Below are 19,281 nucleotides of genomic sequence, written 5' to 3'. Positions count from 1 at the left end.
GTGATATTTAGGCCTAGACTTTCTACCTGGGTCCTGCACATCTCATTCAATGTGTCAAATTTGTCTTGTCCAGAACTGTACTTACCCATTTCCCCACTTTATACCTCCAAACTCGCTTTAAAAAACTGGCTCGTCCTCTAATGTTGTACCCCCATCCACCAAATTACTCAACTCTGGGCATTCTGCCACCTCCAAGTGAGACCAGTCTTGCTTAATCTGCCCTCTAAAGCTTTTTTGAAAACCAAAGAGAGAAGATGGCAACAGAAAAAAATTTTTTTTAAATTTCCCAGAATCTCTTCACCCAAACAGAGAAACTAGGATAGCAAACCAAAAAACCTATTGATAGCACCATCTGCATAACTAGGTGACTCCATGAACCACGAAATGTGAACAGGGGGCCCAAACACCAACAGCAGTCACATCTGCATGGTGTCAACTCTGTGGGATGAGATGAAGATGAAGATGAAGGCAAAGGGAATTCAGAAGGCTGAGACCCAAGAAACCCCGAAATCTCCAACATGTGCTCAGCCGTAGAAGAAGGGGACTCTGGGAAGAGAAGCTTGGTGGAGCCATCTGAGAACATGAGCCAAAAGAGGGAGGCATATGTGCAGGCGGCAAGTCACAGGTGAGGTGGGAGGACCGCAGGAAGCTCGGGCAGGGGTCTGGGCCCTGGGAACTCCAGGGACTGACCAGCTGGGGCTCCGCAGTCAGAGAGAACCCCACGCGGAGGAGGAACCACTGGAAGCAGAATCCAGATTGAGCAGGACAGAGACACTAGAGGAAACAAAAAGAGAAATTCTGAGTAAGAGCAGAGGGAGGGAACAGAGAACAGTACCTTCAGAAAGTACTGGCTGCATGGCCATGGTTTTAAAGACTTTTTGGTAATAACAGAAGAAGCAACCCTGGAACTGTGAGGTTGGAAAATGGACCCTGGATCACCCCCATTCCCCTACGTGAGAAGACCCCCTGCTAAGAGTACAAGGAAATTCCTCTCCCCTACACATGAGCAACAGAAAAGGATTATGGTCACATCTCATACAAAGCTATTATAAGAAAAAGAATTATAAACAGAATAATATTCCTATAGGTAATGCGTTCCACAAAGACCCACAAAGCATCCAAACACTGAAACTTAATATTTCAAAACAAGCTAAAAGAAATTAAGAAAACATGAGATGCTATGAAACAATAGTATGCGTGAAATTGTTAGATGGAAAGAAGATTTGAAAAGAGAGCTGACAGGAAGGACAGCTTACAAAAGGAAAAACATATTTCAGGAGAAATAACTAAATAGAAGGATAAAGGGGTGAATAGACACCATGGATAATATCATAAGGTAAATAGAGGTTGTAAAGCAGGAAAATAAAAAATAAGTCAGAAATGAAGAAAGCGATCTTTTTAAAGAATGCAAGAAAAAGTGAGAGGTATAAAAGATAGACAAAGAACACCCGACATACAAACGAGTCCCCAAAGACGAAACCCAGAGCAATGGAGGTGAGCAAATACTAAAAACAATAGTTCAGGGATTTTTCACCTGCAATAAAAGACAAGACTTGAATTTACATCTTGAAGAAGTACACCACAACCCAGAATAATCAACATTAAGACATATTCTAATAAAAATTATTGGGCTTCAGAGAGAAAGGAAAAAAACCTGTTGGTCATTCAGACCAAAAAAAGGCAAGTGCTTTTTAAGGGGAAACAAATGAGAGTGGCATCAGACTTTTCTACAGCAGCCCTTTGTGCCAGGAGACAACTACACAACATATTCAAGATACTCAGGAAAAGAAAAAGAGAACCAAGGATTTTATCTACAGCCAAACTGACTTTCAAGTACAAAGGTCACAGGTCAACTAGTATGAACATGCGAGAACCCAGGAAATGTTATTTCCCATAAGCCTTTCTAGAGCAATTTATTAGAGCACCAGCCACAGGCAACCAAATTGACAGGAGAGGTATTAACATAAGGGGTGAAGGTGGGCATTAAATTTATAGTCACCTGTAGAACTCACACAGAATAATGGCTATAAAGGAGATAATATAGTATGTAACGGTTGTATGTTCTGATAATGCAGATACAGTGCAGGTATTAAAAATTGGAAGAGAAGGGAGTGTGTACATTAAAAGTGGAATAAATTTGTACGTTGCCTTTACTAATGGATATTTCTTCAAATTAGGTGCTAGAGGAAAGGGAAGGAAGAGAAATAGAGGCTCTTGGCTTATTTCAATATTCCTCATAGTTGGGAACCAACAAACATTGTCAAAAATGGGGAAGGCCAAGCTTATTTTATGAAGATGTCGATTTAATGATAACCATCAGAATAAAAACAACAGGCTTTTCAACATAGAGATAGGGGAGTAGGAGGGAAAATCATCTGAGAACACATCCCTCTGTCACATGTACCTCCACACCCAACATGTCCTCTCTCCTTGCTTCTCCAGTCTTTAAAGGTGTGCCTCCTCCAGGCAGCCTTCTCTGATTGTCCTAGCACATGTTAATCTTCCCCCTCATCCACCTGTCCTAGGTGCGGGGTACCTTGTTCTTTGAACATTTCATCTTATCTCACCTACAGATGGAGATGGAGTGCTCTATGTAATGTACAGTACCTCTTTCAGAGTCTGGCACAGGGTTCTACATACAGAAGGCACTCAATAAGTGTTGGTTCTTTGGTAATTCAGGGTCAATTGAAGGATTTTGGCTTACAGTCCCTGGGTTTTTTAAGAGCTTAATGTTGCTATTAGTCAGAATTCTTTCCATTTGAAGTGACAGCAATCCCATTCAAATTGACTTAAGAAAAAGAGACATTTATAGGCCTCTGCAATGGAAATGTCCCAGGGTAGGTTTCATTTCAGGTATAACTGGTCCAGGGACTCAAGTCGTGTCACCACTATCAGTCTTTTTTTGCTCTAGACTCTGCTTTCCTCTGCGTGGGCATTATTCTCAGACAGGCTCTTTGCTCAAGGTCAGCCATGACCCCCAGCAGTTACAAGCTAACATCTCCAGGAGAAAAGAACGTGTCCCATTTGCAGCGGCACCGCTGACAGTCCCAGGATTGAGTTCCATCAGCTCGGCTTATGTCACATGCTCATTCCTGAGCCAGTCACTGAGGCCGAGAGAGACGCTTTGATTGGCCAGGCCTGTGTCATGTGACCACCGGTGACCTTACCTCTGAGTGGGGAGGAGGTGGTTTCCCAAAGGAAAGTTGGGGTGCTGTTATCAGAGAAGGGGAGATGGAGGCCAGAGGGGCAAAACCAGCAGACGTCCGTTTTCGCACTGACGTGCTCACTGAGTAAACTGCAGAAAAATTCCCTGCGAGTAAAATCATGATTTGGGGGTCCGTCTTTGGGCCGTGTGGATGGAAAGCTCTCTTTGATATTTTCAAACTCACAGAGTTTATTTGCCATGTTTTGGGGGCAGGGCACTCGCCACGGGGCCCAATTGCGATAGAGGAGCCGGTTTTCCCACAAGTCTGGGTGCTTCTCTCGCTCTGGCCTGTGCACTCAGCCAGAGGACAGTGGAGGTCTGGGAAGAGGGACACTCGGTTGGCAGAGGCGTTAAAACCACGTGCGAGAGGCTCGAGCAGCAGCGCTTGGTTGAGCGCTGAGCATCCCGCTACGCTGCTGCTGTGCTCTGGTTTTGTCTCCTGGGTCAGCAGCGGTACTGTTTCTGCTTCTCTGTGTGGTTTACTGGCCTGACCGAGTAGGACAGGGAATCCACTGAGGTAGCACGTGGGGAAACTCAGGGAGAGAAGGAAGAATTTAAAACACATCCATTTCTCTCCTGAATCTTCAGGGCTTTTTTCTGCACTGGACCCTTCCTGTCAGCATTGAAGCATCCCCAAGTTTCTGCCAGCTTTTTAAAAATCCTCCCTAAATTGTATTTGCCCTTTCTCTACCACCCCATTTCCCAACTCCCCTCTAGTGAAAAAGATATTTTATATTCCCTCTTTCCATTTCCTCCTCCCATGTCTCAGCCCACCCTGATCCGCTGGCAACCCCCGCCCTCCCATGAAAGCGCCACCTCTGATTCCCAATTTGGCTCCAGGACACTAAACCCAGTGACCCTAAGTTAGAGGAAAAAAGTGTCTTCATTTCTTAGGTCGGGAGGCAGCATAATCTTCAGTTTTAATAAGCATTTATTGAGTGGCTTAGCAAACTTGAGCAAATCCAGGGTAGAGTGACCTACCTGTATTGTGTAATCAAATCCCCAAGAAAGAGGAAAGACAGAAATTTTGCCTGGAAAAGGGAGCGTTCTGGGGCCCAGGGGGCACTGGTGCTTTCTTCAAATCTCTAAAGATTTCTAAATCTCTACCATGTGGAGGAGAGAGGAGGTCTGGGTGGCCCCAGAACTAGGAACACAGAAACGGAGATTTCCTCTGCTTTTAAGAAATGTTCTGATGGTCAGAACTCTGAAGAAGAAGGGGCTGTGTCAGGAGAGAGTGAGTTCCCCGTCACTGGTGGTAATCAGGTGGAGACTGTTCTCTCAGGAGTACTCAGAAGAGAGTCTTGTGTTGGTGGAGGTCACATCGGAGGACTTCTCAAATCCTGGGATTGGGGAAGCATACATCTCCAGAGACGACCCTCCATGGCCTTGCATCTGCCACTTCCCAGCTGTGTGGTCTTGAGCAAATTACTCAACCTCTCTGTTCCTCAGTTTCCTCAGCTGTAAAAGGGGCTAATAGTTGCACCTGCCGCATAGGGTTGCTGTGACTATTCAGGTATGGCAGTGCACGTGGGGCATAGCCCTAGTGCCTGGAACACAGTAAGTGCTCAATAAATGTTGGCCAGTACTTGTATTTGGTGCAAAGCCCTGTTCTCTGGATGGTACTTGACTCTCCAGCAGGAGTCTCCTCAGCCGCATGGGGGTTGGAGCCCTGGGTTTTCCCTGGTGGCATCCAGGGGCTGGGCACAAACGGGGCCTGGGGGAAGTGCTGGAGAAGACGCCATCATCCCTGTTGGGCGTGCTGTGCCGTCCATGGTGATGTTGCCAGAGAGGCGCTTGGAGACTAAGGAAGGAGTTTCCGTGGGTCCCACAGAGGAAGCCGAAAATGCTCCTCTTGGGGACGGAATGGAGGATGTGGGCTCTTCCCACCCCTCCTGTCCCCTCCCGTCCCCTCCTGACCCTGCCCAGCCGCCTCTTGCGCTCAGGTCAGGTACGCAAGTGCTTTCTCCTGTGGAATCCTGTGGGGGTTTTCTTGTAGTGCTCTCATCCCAAAGAAGGAAAATCACTCGTTTGGCTTAGACGTGATCTACCCTATGAGATCATGCTGGGTCCCAGGGGCTCACAGTCCTTGTTGCATGAATCCTCTCAACAGTCTTGAGAGGGGCGTTCATTCCCCACTTTGCAGATGAGGAGACTAAGCCGCAGAGAGGTTAAGTAACTTCTCCAAGATCACACAGCTGGAGCAGCATCCTAAACACTCAAATTCTTGCTATTCAGTGAATTATTTTCCATAACCTCTGGAAAACTCTGGAATTAATTGAGGACATTTATATTTAATCAAGTGTTCCCCAAGAATAGAATTCGTAAAACACACGTTGCTGAGCAGGTTAGGAAGTTGAGTATCCCTCTGTCAGGCTTTTTGGAGGGCCGGGTGTGGGTGGGAGATTTCAGAGAACAGGGCCGCCGCTCATCTCACCTCTTCTCTCTGTGCCGACTTCTTTGTGCCTTCCCGCAGGTCTGGGTAGATGCTGGAACACAGATCTTTTTCTCCTATGCCATCTGCCTGGGTTGTCTGACTGCTCTGGGAAGTTATAACAATTATAACAACAACTGCTACAGGTGAGCATTTCCCCGGGCCCTGCCAGCTCTCCCCCACGCCCCACGACCCTCCATGCTGCCAGGCCAGTTCATGTCCGTCCTCCCACCTTTCAGGGCCAGGGGGAGACGGACAGGCTGTTGCTCAGCCTCGCCCTGCCCCAGGGTCAGAGTGGGCCCCCAGAGGAGAGAGGACAGCAGATGTGAGCAGAGTGCATTCCAGGCTGCAAAGCAGATCCACTCCTGAAACCTTATCTAGACCTCTGATCCCCCAACCAGCAAAGATTTATCCCAGCCTGCATAACTGACTTGCCCGGGGTCACACAGCTAGTAAGTGACAAAGCCAGGACTTGAACCCAGGTCTTGACACCAAGGGTCTGGTTTCTCTGCCTTCTGTTCAGAAACCTGCTTCCTCGCCCTTTTCACTTGACTCTAGGGTCCTCTCCTGCCCCAGCTGGGGTGGCTGGTGCCCTGTCCTGCCCCTCGACCTGACAGGCCTCCCTCCCCGGCCTCGTGCAGCTGGCTGCACCCAGCGCTGCGATGGGGCTCACATGGATAGTGAGCCTGAGGCTGCCTGGTCTCTCAAGCCCGCAGCCTGAGTTCTCCTGTGAGGCTGAGACCGCAGAGGGCCAGGGACTTGTCCCGGGTCACCCAGCAGCGTATGGTGACAGTGGAATTTGCACCCTGGCCTCTAAGATTGTCTGTGTGCTGAGGTCTCGGCAGCCCTGAACTCGGGGCCTGCTCACGAGAGGTGACCATGCAGGGAGAGCTGGACAGCACACCTCCTCCTTACCGTCCAAGAGCTCCTTGTTCGGGTATAAACGAGGAATCACGGCAGTGAGGCCGTCCCCCAGCACAGATGAGTTGAAAAAGGAAGGGTTTTCAGCGAATGATTCTGAGAGAGGATAAGTATTTGGGGGGAATCCTCAGGGTAGCTGCTCGTACCTCGTTCCCTGCGCACCATAACAAGTGTCAGATTGATCAGAGAGTTAAGAATTTTTTAAAAGGAAACCATCCTAAAACTAGGAATAAACTATTGTTTTCAGAATGGGAAAGGATATAGAAAACATCGAAATAATTAAAGAAATCAAAAGGGAAGAAAGTGACAGATTGGTCCACATAAAAATCTAGAACTTATCAAATTTCTGGAAGGAAACACAGGAAACTGTTAAAAATCGCCCCCCTGGAGAGTGGGATGGGGAAGTCAGAGATGGAGGGGGGCTTCTTCCCACAGTACCTCCCTGAAGAGTTTAAATGTTTTGTTTTGTTTTATACAATTTAAATGTTTTGTTTTCACTCTTGAGTACATATTGCTCTTATAATTAAAAAAAAATCAAGTTAATACAAATATTATCTACATACCCTTCTGTATTATATCTCCATATAAAACACTGTGAAAATCAACTGCAAAAGCAAAGAGCATACCACCATATAATATGACCCTCAAAGGGTTTGTCTCCCTAATACGTAAAGAAAACAAGCAGATCGATACGACTAACACTAAAACACCAATAGAGAAATGAACAACACGCTCTTAAAATGATGAGCACATTTTCCTCAACTAGCAAATGGGCAGTGGTCTAAAAACGAACCCTGTTCGATGTCGGAGAGGTAGCTTGAGGGCCTGTCCCATCCCGCAGGCAGCATGGGAACTCGGGCCTGACGACCACCTGGCTTGGTTGTTGTGTGGCTCAAGTGGCATCATCATTTCAAAGAAGTTTCGTCAAGGATAAAGTCCCTCCCACATTATCTTCATCTTCGAGATGGGGACACTGAGGTTCGAGGAGGTCGTCCCTCACTAGACTCTGACCGAGGGCTCCTGGTCTCCACCTCAGGATCCCCCCTGAAAGCCAGCTTTGTGGTCACTTTACTAACCCATTTGTTAGGGCATCCATGTGCTTTGTGTGTCTAAAGTGTAAGACACCGGAATCAGCATCTTGGGAGATACACAGCAAGGGCACAGCTCCAGTCTGTAGAGATTGTAACTTGGGGAAACTGAGGCAGTGAAAGTGGGCAGGTCCAGCATGCTGAAGGAAAAGCCATTGTGGAATCCGATGTGCCATTAGGCAAGGAGTTCTGTTGTTCCTGGGGGCCTTTGGGCGGAGAGGCACTTGGCTATGGCTGGACAGAGGGATGCTGGGGAGGTGAAGGTCAGACCAGGTTGTCCACAAGATGCTTCTGGCCTTCAAGGCCTTCACACGGAGGTGGGTCTGGGGGTGAGCACCGTCAGCCGCCGTACAGAACGGTAGCTGTGGCCAGGAGGAGCAAGGCGCTGGGACGGGAGAGCGGCACAGCAGCCCTCTGGTCCCGGTGAGTGTGCCCCACTCCGATGCTGGAGAGCCATGCTGTCTGCATCCAGCTGTCGGCACATCAGCAGCCAGCGGCAGCACGGGGCCCTCTGTGCTGGGCACTGCAAGATCTCTTGATCACTGTCCATCACCTCCAGCTGGTCTGTCAGCTCCATGAGGACACGGGCTCAGTCTTCTTTTTTGCCGCCATCCTTCGAGCCCGGAATAGTGCTGCCTGACATGTAGGGAAACAAGGAAGGAGCCACACCATTACACAGACGAGGAAACTGAGGCCCAAGGGGATGGCACTTGCTTGCGTTCACGGTGCCAGTGATGGAGTGAGGCTTGGAACCTGGGCCTTTCTGGCCCCTATCCCTCCCTGCCAGGCATGGCCAGTCCTTTCCCAGCTCCTGCGGTTGAAGAGGATCTGGCCAGGTCTGGCCTGTCGTCTGGCTGTGTTTCAGGTCAGTGGCAACTTTCTTCCCCACTCAGCACGTGGGTGAAGTAAGCTGGCTGCTGTGGATCCCTTCTGCTTTCCCATCCAACAAGCAGGGTTCTTTCCCCTCCTGTCAGCGGAAAAAAACAAATCCCCTGGGTGACATGGTAAAACCCAAAGGCTCGTTTTATTTCCGTTTCCAAACTGTTCCATGAGCAGGTCTTCCTAACTCCGAGGGAGAAAATTAATACCCTCTCTTCTGATGGTATAATAGCTTCTGGAGGTCTTCAAAGCCCAGCTCAGCTCCTGCCCACTTCAAAGCACTTGTTACATAAGCCTTTCACCCGGAAGGTTCCGGTAGGGAGGGAATTAGAGGGCTGGAGATGGAGCACACCAGGCGGGGAAAATCCTCACTTCGGAACACAGGCGGCTGAGCTCTGTCTGCTTGAGGTGAGGGCGGGGGCGCAGGGCACAGGGCTGGAAGGGGTGCAGGTCCACCCGGAGCCTCTCTGTCTCTCCGCGGTGAGAGGAAATCACTTGAGAGGCCTCTGGGGAGAAGATGGGGACTTTGCAATAAGGGACATTTGCTTTTCAACAACTACGTGGATGCCCAGAGATAACGGTCCACAAGTCAGGATTTGGAAGTCTTGATTCTTAGGGAGCATCGCTTCTGTGTAACTCCTGGAGACAGCATGGGCTGTGGTGTGTGAGATAAATGGATGCACACCCCAACTTCACCAGCAGGTGACTGAGACCTTGCGTGGGTGACTATCCTACCTGGGGCTCGGGATTCAGTTGAAGAACTCTGGCGCATTGCAGGTCCAAGTGTTACAGGAGAATTCCAGAATGTAGAGGATGTGGAGAAAACGCTTTCCCCCAGTGTCGCCCTGTTTCCCACTGTCTGGTGTCAGGGTCAGGACACGGGCACGAAGAGCAGATTTATCCCAGCCTTAGGAGGGACTCTGACCTTACCTGGGCGGAGCTCAGCTTCCCTTGAGAGAAGATAAATCAGGCTTGCAGATAAAGTCCTCAGACCCACCAGCCCAGCCTATGTCTAGTGCCGGAAGAATTCTTCCAAGGGACCTGTGTCAGGCACTCGCTTCCACAATAATGCTGCATAACAAGCGAACCCAGAGCTCAGTGACTTACACCACAGGTGTTTGTTTTCATTGCTCACCAGCCTGCTGGTCAGCCCCGGACGCTTACCTTCAAGCTGTGGGTTAGGTGGGCTTGGCTGCAAGGTGCAGTGGGGCGGGGAGATATATCCACCGCAAGGAAGAAGGTAGGGGCAGTGATGACTTGCTGGAAGATGATTAATCTATCGCAAGGCCCAAGAGACCCTGTTCTCCAAGCACCTTATGGTATGGCTGGTAAGATCAGGCCCAGAGAAAAGAAACTGCAGGGGGAATTGGAACGCCAGGCTCCTGACCCCAGTCTAATGCTCTCTCCACTGTGCCCTTGATTCCCAGGGTCGTTGCAACACACTGGTGTTACAGTCATGAACATTAGTGTACCTTTGGTTGCCTTATAAAAAGTACGGTGTCAGGAGAAGAGGAGGTGAGAGTCCTACTCTGTTGTTGAGTTTAGTGCTCAGCCCTGGATGTGACATTTGAAGAGGGCAGGCAAGCCGAAGGGTATGACAGATCAGGAGCACGGGGGTGGGGAACTGGTAAGGGAGACGTTTAACTGAGAGAACAAAAACTCCAGGGGATAGAGGGCCCGGCCTTCAGATCTCCCCAGCCTAGAGGCGCTCCAGGCTGTTGGGGAGGGGAGAGCCGACGCTTAGCCGAGGAGGCGGGTTTTGGTGGAACACGACATGAGGAGGTTCTTACTGCTGGAAGCGGCAAGGGGCCAGCGCAGTGGGGCGAGGTGACTGCGCTGGCGCCTCCCCACCTCCAGTCACGCCGCGGGCAGGGCCCCGGGGCGCCTCCCTTTAAAGAGAAGCACCGGGCACCATGAGCCTGAGGAGGCTGACTCCCTGCCGGGCCGTGGGCGGATGCAGACCGGGGGCGGAGGGGCGGGGCTTGAGGGTCCCATCTTCATCTTGGCAAAGCCCCGTCGTTGGTCATCTGGCTTCTCCTGGGTCACCGCTTTCTGCCCGTGCTTCTTGGCTTGTGAGCCCCTCCCGAGAGCAGGGGACAGCCGCTGCCCCGGAAAATCCCTCCGCAACCGCAGGGCCGGGACTGAGCGCCCAGGTCTGCCAGGCGCCTCTCCGGGAATGGCTGGCCCGGATGGCGTCTACCCATGAGGCTGCTGCGAGCTTCCGCATGAAGGCACGGGGCTCCCCTGGCTGAGAAGCCGCTGTGGCCCAGAGCCTGCTCCTGCCCTCCTTGCTCTAAGCACCCCGAAGTCTGTCCTCTCTCGCCTTCCTTGGTTTTCGCCCTTACCAGGGCTTTGGAGGAGCGTCTCTTCCTTCCCACTCCCTCTCCATGCCTCCTTATCTTCTAGAAATACAGAAGAAGCTGTGTGACCATGGTCCAGCCACCTAACTTCTCTGAACCACAAGGGCTTCATCAGGCAAACAGGGCTATCGGTGCCTGCACTGCCCTGCCTGCCCGGCAAGATGGCCATGGTGCTCAGACAGAGTGTTCGAGCGGAGCGCCTGTGCCATGCGCTCTGACCCAGCCCCTCTCACGCTTCCCCGCAGGGACTGCGTCATGCTCTGCTGCCTGAACAGCGGCACCAGCTTCGTGGCCGGCTTTGCCATCTTCTCGGTCCTGGGCTTCATGGCCTACGAGCAGGGGGTGCCCATTGCCGAGGTGGCAGAGTCAGGTAAGTTTGCCAAAGGCTGGGGAGGCCTCCAGGGATGGTTGTAACAAAGAGGGGATTTTCCTCCTTAGCTCGTTCCCCTGGGCTCAGATCTCAGGAGGTGGCCCCACAACCTGTCCACAGCCCAGGGTCCTGAGGATTACCTGGGCGGGGAACCTTGACGCTGCCTCACTCCCGAATCCAGGGCATCTCCGAGTGTGGTTCTGCCTCCTCTGCATTATCCGGCTTCCCCCAGCTCCGCTGTCTCCCCAGCAGCCCAGGCCCCATCCCCCACTCCCTTGATGACTGCGGGAACCTCTCGCTGGCCTCCCTGCCTCCACTACTGCTCCCTCCGTTCCAGCACTACCCTGCAGAGTGATTTTTCTCAAAATGCAAATTGGAACGTGTCCTTCTCTGATGAAAAGCCTTTTTTGGCTTTTCATAGTGCCGAACTCTTGGCACACAAGGCCCTGTGTTGCCCAGCTCCCGTGGCCTCACCACCCACCTCGTTCCCTCATGCTCACACTGCCCCGCCGCAGGGGTCTGCTTTCACTTCTGTGATGTAGCTCACTCCCTCGCCCCGCAGGGCCTTTGCACATGCTGTTCCCTCTGGAGAGCCTCTCTCTTCCCTTTCCTGTTCTGGATGTAGAATCACCACGAGTGTGACATTCGTAAGTGTAGACTGACGTGTGTTTGTATCAAACCACAGGCAGAGTTATTGCTGCTGAGGTGATTGTGCAAAATAGTGACTAACTCTTCCCTTTGATTTGTATAGTATTTAAATTCTGGGAAAATTCATCACACATTAAAAAGTACAAAGATCGTTTGTGTTTACATGACACTGATTCTAACCTCAGATAAATCTAAATAGGCTTTCACCCACAGGAACCTCTGGTGGGACGGTTTGTCCAGAGCGGCACAGGGAGCCCAGCCTCCTGGCCTCCATCCACTCACGGCCAGTTGTGCCCCCATTCCCTGTGACAACCCCGGCCACCCTGGCTACACTGCCTCCCTTCTGAAGCCTATGCCAGGGCATGGCTGCCTATGTCTGGCCTGCGCAGGTGGGGAGGTCCCCGCTCTGACCCACCCAGTGGGCTGGGCAGTGGGCGTGGACATCAGAGCAGGAAGCTGGTTGATGAGCTCTGCTCCCTGACCACTCAGGGCCCACCTTCCTCTGGGTGATGTGTGTCAGAGAAGGAGACAGTCTCTGCTAAAGTCCAAGGTCCAGAGCTGGACCAGAGGATGTTACTATGATCAAAGCTGTCAATCATCGAGCACCTGCCAGGGGCAGGAGCTGTCTCCCGTGATCCTCTGGGATGGCACTGTTTCTACCCTCATTTTACAAGTGAGGAAGCTGAGGCTCAGATTGGTGAGGGTGCTTACCCAAGGTCACGCAGGCTGGCAGGAACAGAGCTGGATTTAATCCTGGCCATCTGGCTCCAGAGCCCAGGCTCTGACCACTGCATCCTCCTGCCCACTGTGAGCAGGGTGCCTGGCACTTCCTGGACCATCCATGCTCTTCCTTGCGTCAAACCCCAGGGCAGCCCCATGAGGAGGGAGTGTTCCCGTCTCTGTGAGAGCGTCACCCTCTGTGAGAAATCTGCTTCCTCCTCAGTACAGTGAACGTCCTCATCCCACCCTGGCATTGAGGGGGACGGGATGTCTACTGCACTGTTGTCACTCCTCTTATCACACTTCCATCTCGTAGACGAAGCTCAGGGAGGAGTCAGACAGAAAGCAAAAGAGCCAGCGAGAAATAAATCTTATTGGTTTCTTTCTTATTTCAAATTGAAAGCATATTCATTGTAGAAAAATGTGGGAATACTGACAAAGGAAAAAGTCTCCAGTCCACATCCAACCACACTTTGGGGTTCTCCCGCCAGGATTTTCTGTGCATATATAGTGTAGGAGAGGAAGACATTTCCTCTTCCCAAATGTGGGTTCGTCTGGCCGGAGAATGAATTAAATTCACATGAGACAGAATAGCAAGAGAAAATTAAACAAAGCTTTATGAGGAACCATGGCCCGGGGCCTTTCGTCCCGAAGAAAGAGCACCGAAGAAGTGGGGTGCACATAGTGGTTATATACCCCCAAACAGGGTGTTTCACATATGATGAAATGTCCCTCCCACAGTAGTCACAAGATTGCCCTGTCGGCACAGTGCTTGATGGACACAGCAGGTAGTGGTCAGCTATCTCGGTGGGCATAGCAGGAGGCAAGTCTATTGTCTGGAGCTGGGCGGTCACAGGTGAGTGCAACAATCAGTTCCTATCCTAAGGAAAGATGCTTAATCCTTAAAGAAGTGCCAAAGTTGGGAGAGGGAGGGAAGTCAGTTACAGGAGGTTACCAGACAAGCACAATAAAATGCAGATTTAAGTCCTTGCCTTTGGTATTGACTAAGAGTTTCTAGAGAGAAGGTCATCTTCTTTCTTCTTCCTGGTACAGAGAGGGAGGCACCTTTTACAGATAGAGATTTACCTTACAAATGTAAATGTGTCCTAACAAAGGGCAAGTTCCATTCCTCAGAGCCTCCTTCCCTGTCCCAGTTTATCAAAAGCAATCAGCCTCAAATAATCCTGATGCCAAAGAGACATATCTTGGGGTGGCCAATTCCAGGTCCCCACAATAGTTATATTTGTGTTGATGAATACCGGATCGTATTATCCTTGGTATTCTGTAGACTGCATTTTCCCATCACAATGAAGTATGAGGAGGTTTCTGCCTCAGGAAGCAGAGACCTCAGTCATGGGGTTAATGGCCGTGCGGCAGCCTGCTGAATGGGTGTACCGTAACTGATGCCCCCATCTCACTCGTCAGGCCCTGGGGGGTTGTTTTTCATGCACTACCTCATGAAATGCTCGTGGCACCTCTGCAAGGTAGGCTATATTGAGGCCTCCATTCGTGGCCACGCAGAGTGTGCCCTGCACGACTCCAGGGTATGCCATTCACACAGACAGCAGCCCTGGGCTTTATTCTGCCCCTTACAGATGAGGACCCATAGCTCAGAGTGTGAAGTGGTTCACCCAAGGCCACACAGCCTGTAGATGGTACAGCTCTTCTGCCTCACTCTCCTGTGTTGCTTTTGGTACCAAGCAGGTAAGCCTGCCCTGTGCTCCTGGTTGGGGTGTGGATCAGACCCAGATCCTCTTTAGGAGCCCCCGCCATTTAGAGAAATTGCAAGTTGCAGGTGAATGTGTAGCCACCTCACCTTGCTCAGCAGGACGTGGCCCACTTTCTGAGGAATAATTTTTGGAAAATAACTGATTAAATGACAGAGCACTCAGTGAGATGCCCAGCACGCCTGGAGACTGAGCCAGGAGGGTGGCACGGCCTCGCAGGGCTCGGATTTTGTCCTGCTGTGAGCCAGCACCTGAGATTTGCTGCCCTTCCCCACATGTCCCTCAGTCCCTTTCTCTGACACCCATCCATTGAGGGAGTCCTCTCCTGGGGGTAGAGATTTTAGACAGTTTTTAGTTGGGTCTTGCTTTTCTATCCAGTCTGATCGTCTCTGTCTTTTAATGGAGTATTTGGCCTATTTGCATTTTGTAATTATTGATATGGTTAGGTCCTGAAGTCTGTTTCAAAGCAGAAAATGTCAGAATGATCATCAGAAGTGAGCAGTGTCAGATGTGTGGTAACAGTATAAAGTGATATATTAGTAGCTCTAGGTAGACGTTGATGAGTTACAGATGCGTATTGTCAGCCCAAAGCTCAGAAAAGAACATAAAGAGCTAGAGCCACAAAAGCTAATAGATGAAATACGACTGAATATTTAAAAATATTGATTAGTCCAAAAGAAGGCAGGAAAAACACAAGAGAGTAACAAAAAAACAAACCAGGAGAGACAAAAGAAAACAAATACAAAATGGTAGACTTAACCCAACCATATCACTAACTACATTAAATGCAAATGGACCAAATACTTCAATTAAAAGGCAGAGATTATCAGACTGAGTAAAAAACCTAGACTCAGCCATAAGCTATCTGAAAGAGACACACTTTAAAGACACAGATACAGTGTAAAAGGATAGAAAAAGATCTACCATGAAAACAGTAAGCATAAGAAAACGGGCTTGGCTATATTAGTATCAGACACAATAGGCTTCAAGTCAAAGAATCTTACTAGAGATAAAGAGGGATGTGTCATAATGTTTATAGGAGGGGCAATTCATTGGTAAGACATGTAATCCTTAATGTGTTTGCGCCTAATGACAGAGGTTTAAAATATGTAAACCAAAAGCTGAGAGACTAAAAGGAACTATAGACAAACCCACAATCCTAGTTGGAGATTTTAATACCCCTCTCTCACTAATGTTAGAACAACGGTACAAAGTATCAGTAAAGACGAGAGCTGAACAACAGTGTCAACCACACTGACTTAACTGGCGTTTATAAAACACTGCAGCCAGCAGCTGCAGAGCACAATTCTTTTCAAATGTACGTGGAGCGTCATCAAGACAGATCATACACTGGGCCATAAAGTAAGACTCAGTACATTTCAAAAGATTGTAATCTTACAAAGTCTGTTCTCTGACTACCATTGAATTAAATTAGAAATTCGTAATGAAAAGACATCTAGGAAATCCCGAAGAATGTGTAAATTAACGTTTAAATATCCCATGGATCAAAGAAGAATATATTTCAAACTGTATGGTGGTGAAAACACAGTGTATCAAAAATTGTGGGATGTAGTCAAGGGCCTTACAGGGAAATGTGTAACTTTAAATACCAGTATTGGAAAGAAGAAGGATTGAAAGTAAAATATTTGTTTGCCTCCTAAGAAGCTGGAAAAAAAAAAAAGTACAAATGAAACCAAGGTAAGTAGAAGCAAAGAAATAATGAAATTGAGACATGCAAACAGTAGAATTTCGAAATCAAAATGTGGTATTAGAAAAGATAAAATTTATAACTCCCTAGCAAGACTAACCATGAAAAAAAAGTGAGAGAAGACACAAACTACAATATCAGGAATGAAAGAGGAGATGTGGCCGCAGATCTTACAGACGTTGAAAATGAAGATAAGGGGATATTAGGAACAACTTCAAGTTAATGTGTTGGGTAATGTAGATTAAATAGAAAAATTCCTTTAAAAATATAATTGACTCAAACTGACTCAAGAAGAAATAGGAAAACTGAATGGCTCGATATCTTTTTAAAAAATTGAATTCATTATCAAAAACCATTCTACCAAGAACACTCCAGGCCCTGACGGTTTCACTGGTGAATTCTACCAAACGTTTAAGAAAGAAATAATATCAGTCTTACGCAAACTCTTTTAAAAATTAGAGAAAATAAGACTTCTGATTATCTGAGGACAGTGACAGCTATGTAGCTACTTATGTCCCCAATTTTTTTTCCCCCAAACAAGAAAAAAAGAAGGGAAAAGTATGTTCTACATGAAACCATGTCCCCTGCATAGCTTGAAGACGGCAGACGTTGGAGCTGTAAAGACTGACAAAGGGAAGAATCGCGATTTGAGCACAGCCTCTGTGCCTGCCGCCCTGGCCCTTGCACCTGCAAGGGCTGTGGTAAGCAGAGGCCAGCTGAGAAAAACTGTGGGAGAGGCAGAGGACAGAGGCTGGTAGGGACCTAAGAGTAATTTGGAGCAATCACCAGAAAGGTGAAATCCACTCCAAGTCTGAAAATACTGGAAAGCATCCAGGCAGACCTGGTAGCAGGGACTGCTGAGAAGGGATTCAAAATATGTGTGATTTAAGGGTCAGGGACCATTTAAAGGGACAGGCACAATTTTAAGGACGCACCATTTGAAACACAAAGCTTCTAGGGGAGAAAAAGTCAAAAAGGTAGAGAGAAGCATCCTTTGACAATTAGGTAGTTAAGGGGAAACCAAGGAGATAAAAATGTAAAGTCTTGCAAAACAAGAGAACTAGAAAATCAGGAGGGGGGAGGGAAGCACACACTTCCCCCATTATCAGAAGGAAACACCGCTAAAGTCCCTGCACCTTGCTCTGCTGACAGAGGAGGGCTCCGTCAACTGAGAATCTCATAAAGCACCCAGGACATGACCTTGAACCAGAGAAAAGACAAGTCCACACAGAGCTACGGCAGAAAATCAGGAATAGAAATTTCCCACTTATCAGTGAAGAACCACGCTTCCCCTCTGGAAACCAACTATGAAATAAAAGACAATTCTAAGTCAACACTCTGAACAGAATTAAATATACTCAAACAAACGTCTGAGGAGGTGAAAAAACACCTTGAACTAGAAAATTTAAAACTAGCAAGTAGGGGAGGGGGAGACTAGAGAAAGCAAAAAGAGAGTTAATTGAATTCAGGAAGAAAATGAGAAAAAATGAAGGACAAAGTTATCTCAGAAATGAAGAATAAATTGCAAAGTGCCCAATGGAGAATAGTCTCAATAAGAGGCATTTAATAAAGGAAGGAAACCAGCCAAGGGAATGAAAATGACATAAAGAAGTAAAAACGATCCCCCTCAAAAAGTAGAAATGGAAGACGGGCAAGGAAGAAAAATATTCAAGTAAAAACATTTATAATAAAAGAACAAAGAAAATATATTACTCTGGAGTCTCTGGAGTAGAAAAATAAACAATGGAACAGAGGTAATGTTTAAAATTGTAATCCAAGAAAATTTTTCAGAAACAGAAAAAGAACTGAATCTACACATCGCAAGGACCTCTTGGGGACTAGGGAAAATTAACCCTGAATGATCAACTCCAAAACATCCTAGTAAAGATATTAGCTTTCAAAGATAAAGATAAAAATTCTCAAAGCTTGTAGGCAAAAAAGATCAAATAACTTAAGAAGGCAAAAGAATTAGTCTGCCATCACACTTTAACAAACCAACATACAAAGCAAGGCAACTATAGAGCAGAGTTGAGTTTTTTTTAATTCACAAAAAATTGTGAATCAAGGATTTAAGATCCAGCCATTTCTTCAAATGTCAAGATTGTAGAAAAACCATTTAAACATACAAGAATGTAGAGACTTCTACACTCATCAGTCCTTTGAGGAATTTACTAGAGGTGACCTTCATCCAACCCTTCATTATGACTGGGAGAATTCAGAAAAGGACTGATGGTGAGCACTGAAGAATACGGAAGTGTACATCTAAGACTAAAACGAGGGTAGGGACAAAGTAGAGGACTAATGGAGAAATACTGCAGACTGCTACAAAGTAGAAATCACTCAACTAAAAAATGGAAGGAGAAGGCAAGAAAGAAATAGACAAGCTCGTTGTATGGCAATAGGTGGTGTTAAAGGATGCTGAGGGGCAAAACCCGGAAAGCCAGATAGTAAAGGTTTAAATAAGAAAACAGGGTCCTGAGAGCATTAAAAAAAAAGAAGTGTAAGTATAAAGGTAATGACTAGAACAAAAACATAAACTGTCCTAAATACCAAAAAACATTTATAATAAAAGAACAAAGAATATACAACTCCTAGAGAACCATAACAAATATAAAAAATACACATAATTATAAAATGTTTTGTCAGAGTTAAGATCAAATATATCAATCATATCAATAAATGTGAATGGCCTTAACTCATCTATTAAAACGATTTTCACTTTGGCTCACAAAACAAGATATGCTGTATATAAGAGACACATCTAAGACAAAGTGATTCACAAAGGCTAAAAATAAAGGGATAAACAATGATAGCAATCCTGATATCAGACAAAGTAGAATTTAATCCCCAAAGCATTAAGCATGACAAAGCACACTTTTTAGTGTTAAAAGCCACAATTCACAATGAAGATGTAACACAAATGAGAATGTATGCACCAAATAACACAGCAATTATCTTTATGAAGAAAAAACTGCAGGAGATGCAAGCAGACGTAGATAGAAATAAACTAACAGTAAGAGAAAATTCCATTAAACACTTTTATGAATAAAAATGAAAGAATGAAAATAAGTTAATTGTATCTACTGCTGAAAAAAAAAAAAAAAAAAAAAGAAAGAAAACATGGGCCAGCCTGGTGGTACAGCAGTTCTGCTTCAGCAGCCCAGGGTTCACCAGTTCAGATCCTGGGTGTGGACCCACACACCGCTTGTCAAGCCATGCTGTGG

The 19,281-nt window shown here is 47.5% G+C and overlaps 1 protein-coding gene across 1 annotated transcript in view; it reads left to right on the top strand.

The window, feature by feature from the left end:
* SLC6A11 (solute carrier family 6 member 11) overlaps nucleotides 1–19,281 on the top strand; it is a 121,968-nt gene that overhangs the window by 85,465 nt on the left and 17,222 nt on the right. The window contains exons 7-8 of the mRNA XM_023619970.2: nucleotides 5,679–5,782; nucleotides 11,130–11,254. Coding sequence (XP_023475738.1) covers nucleotides 5,679–5,782; nucleotides 11,130–11,254 — 229 coding nt within the window. The remainder of the gene's footprint in view (nucleotides 1–5,678; nucleotides 5,783–11,129; nucleotides 11,255–19,281) is intronic.

The sequence above is a fragment of the Equus caballus genome, chromosome 16 (assembly GCF_041296265.1).
Source record: "Equus caballus isolate H_3958 breed thoroughbred chromosome 16, TB-T2T, whole genome shotgun sequence".
In the NCBI taxonomy this organism is placed as follows: domain Eukaryota; kingdom Metazoa; phylum Chordata; class Mammalia; order Perissodactyla; family Equidae; genus Equus; species Equus caballus.
The sequence above is the reverse complement of the archived record's forward strand: the minus strand, read 5'-3'. Positions and strand labels throughout refer to the sequence as shown.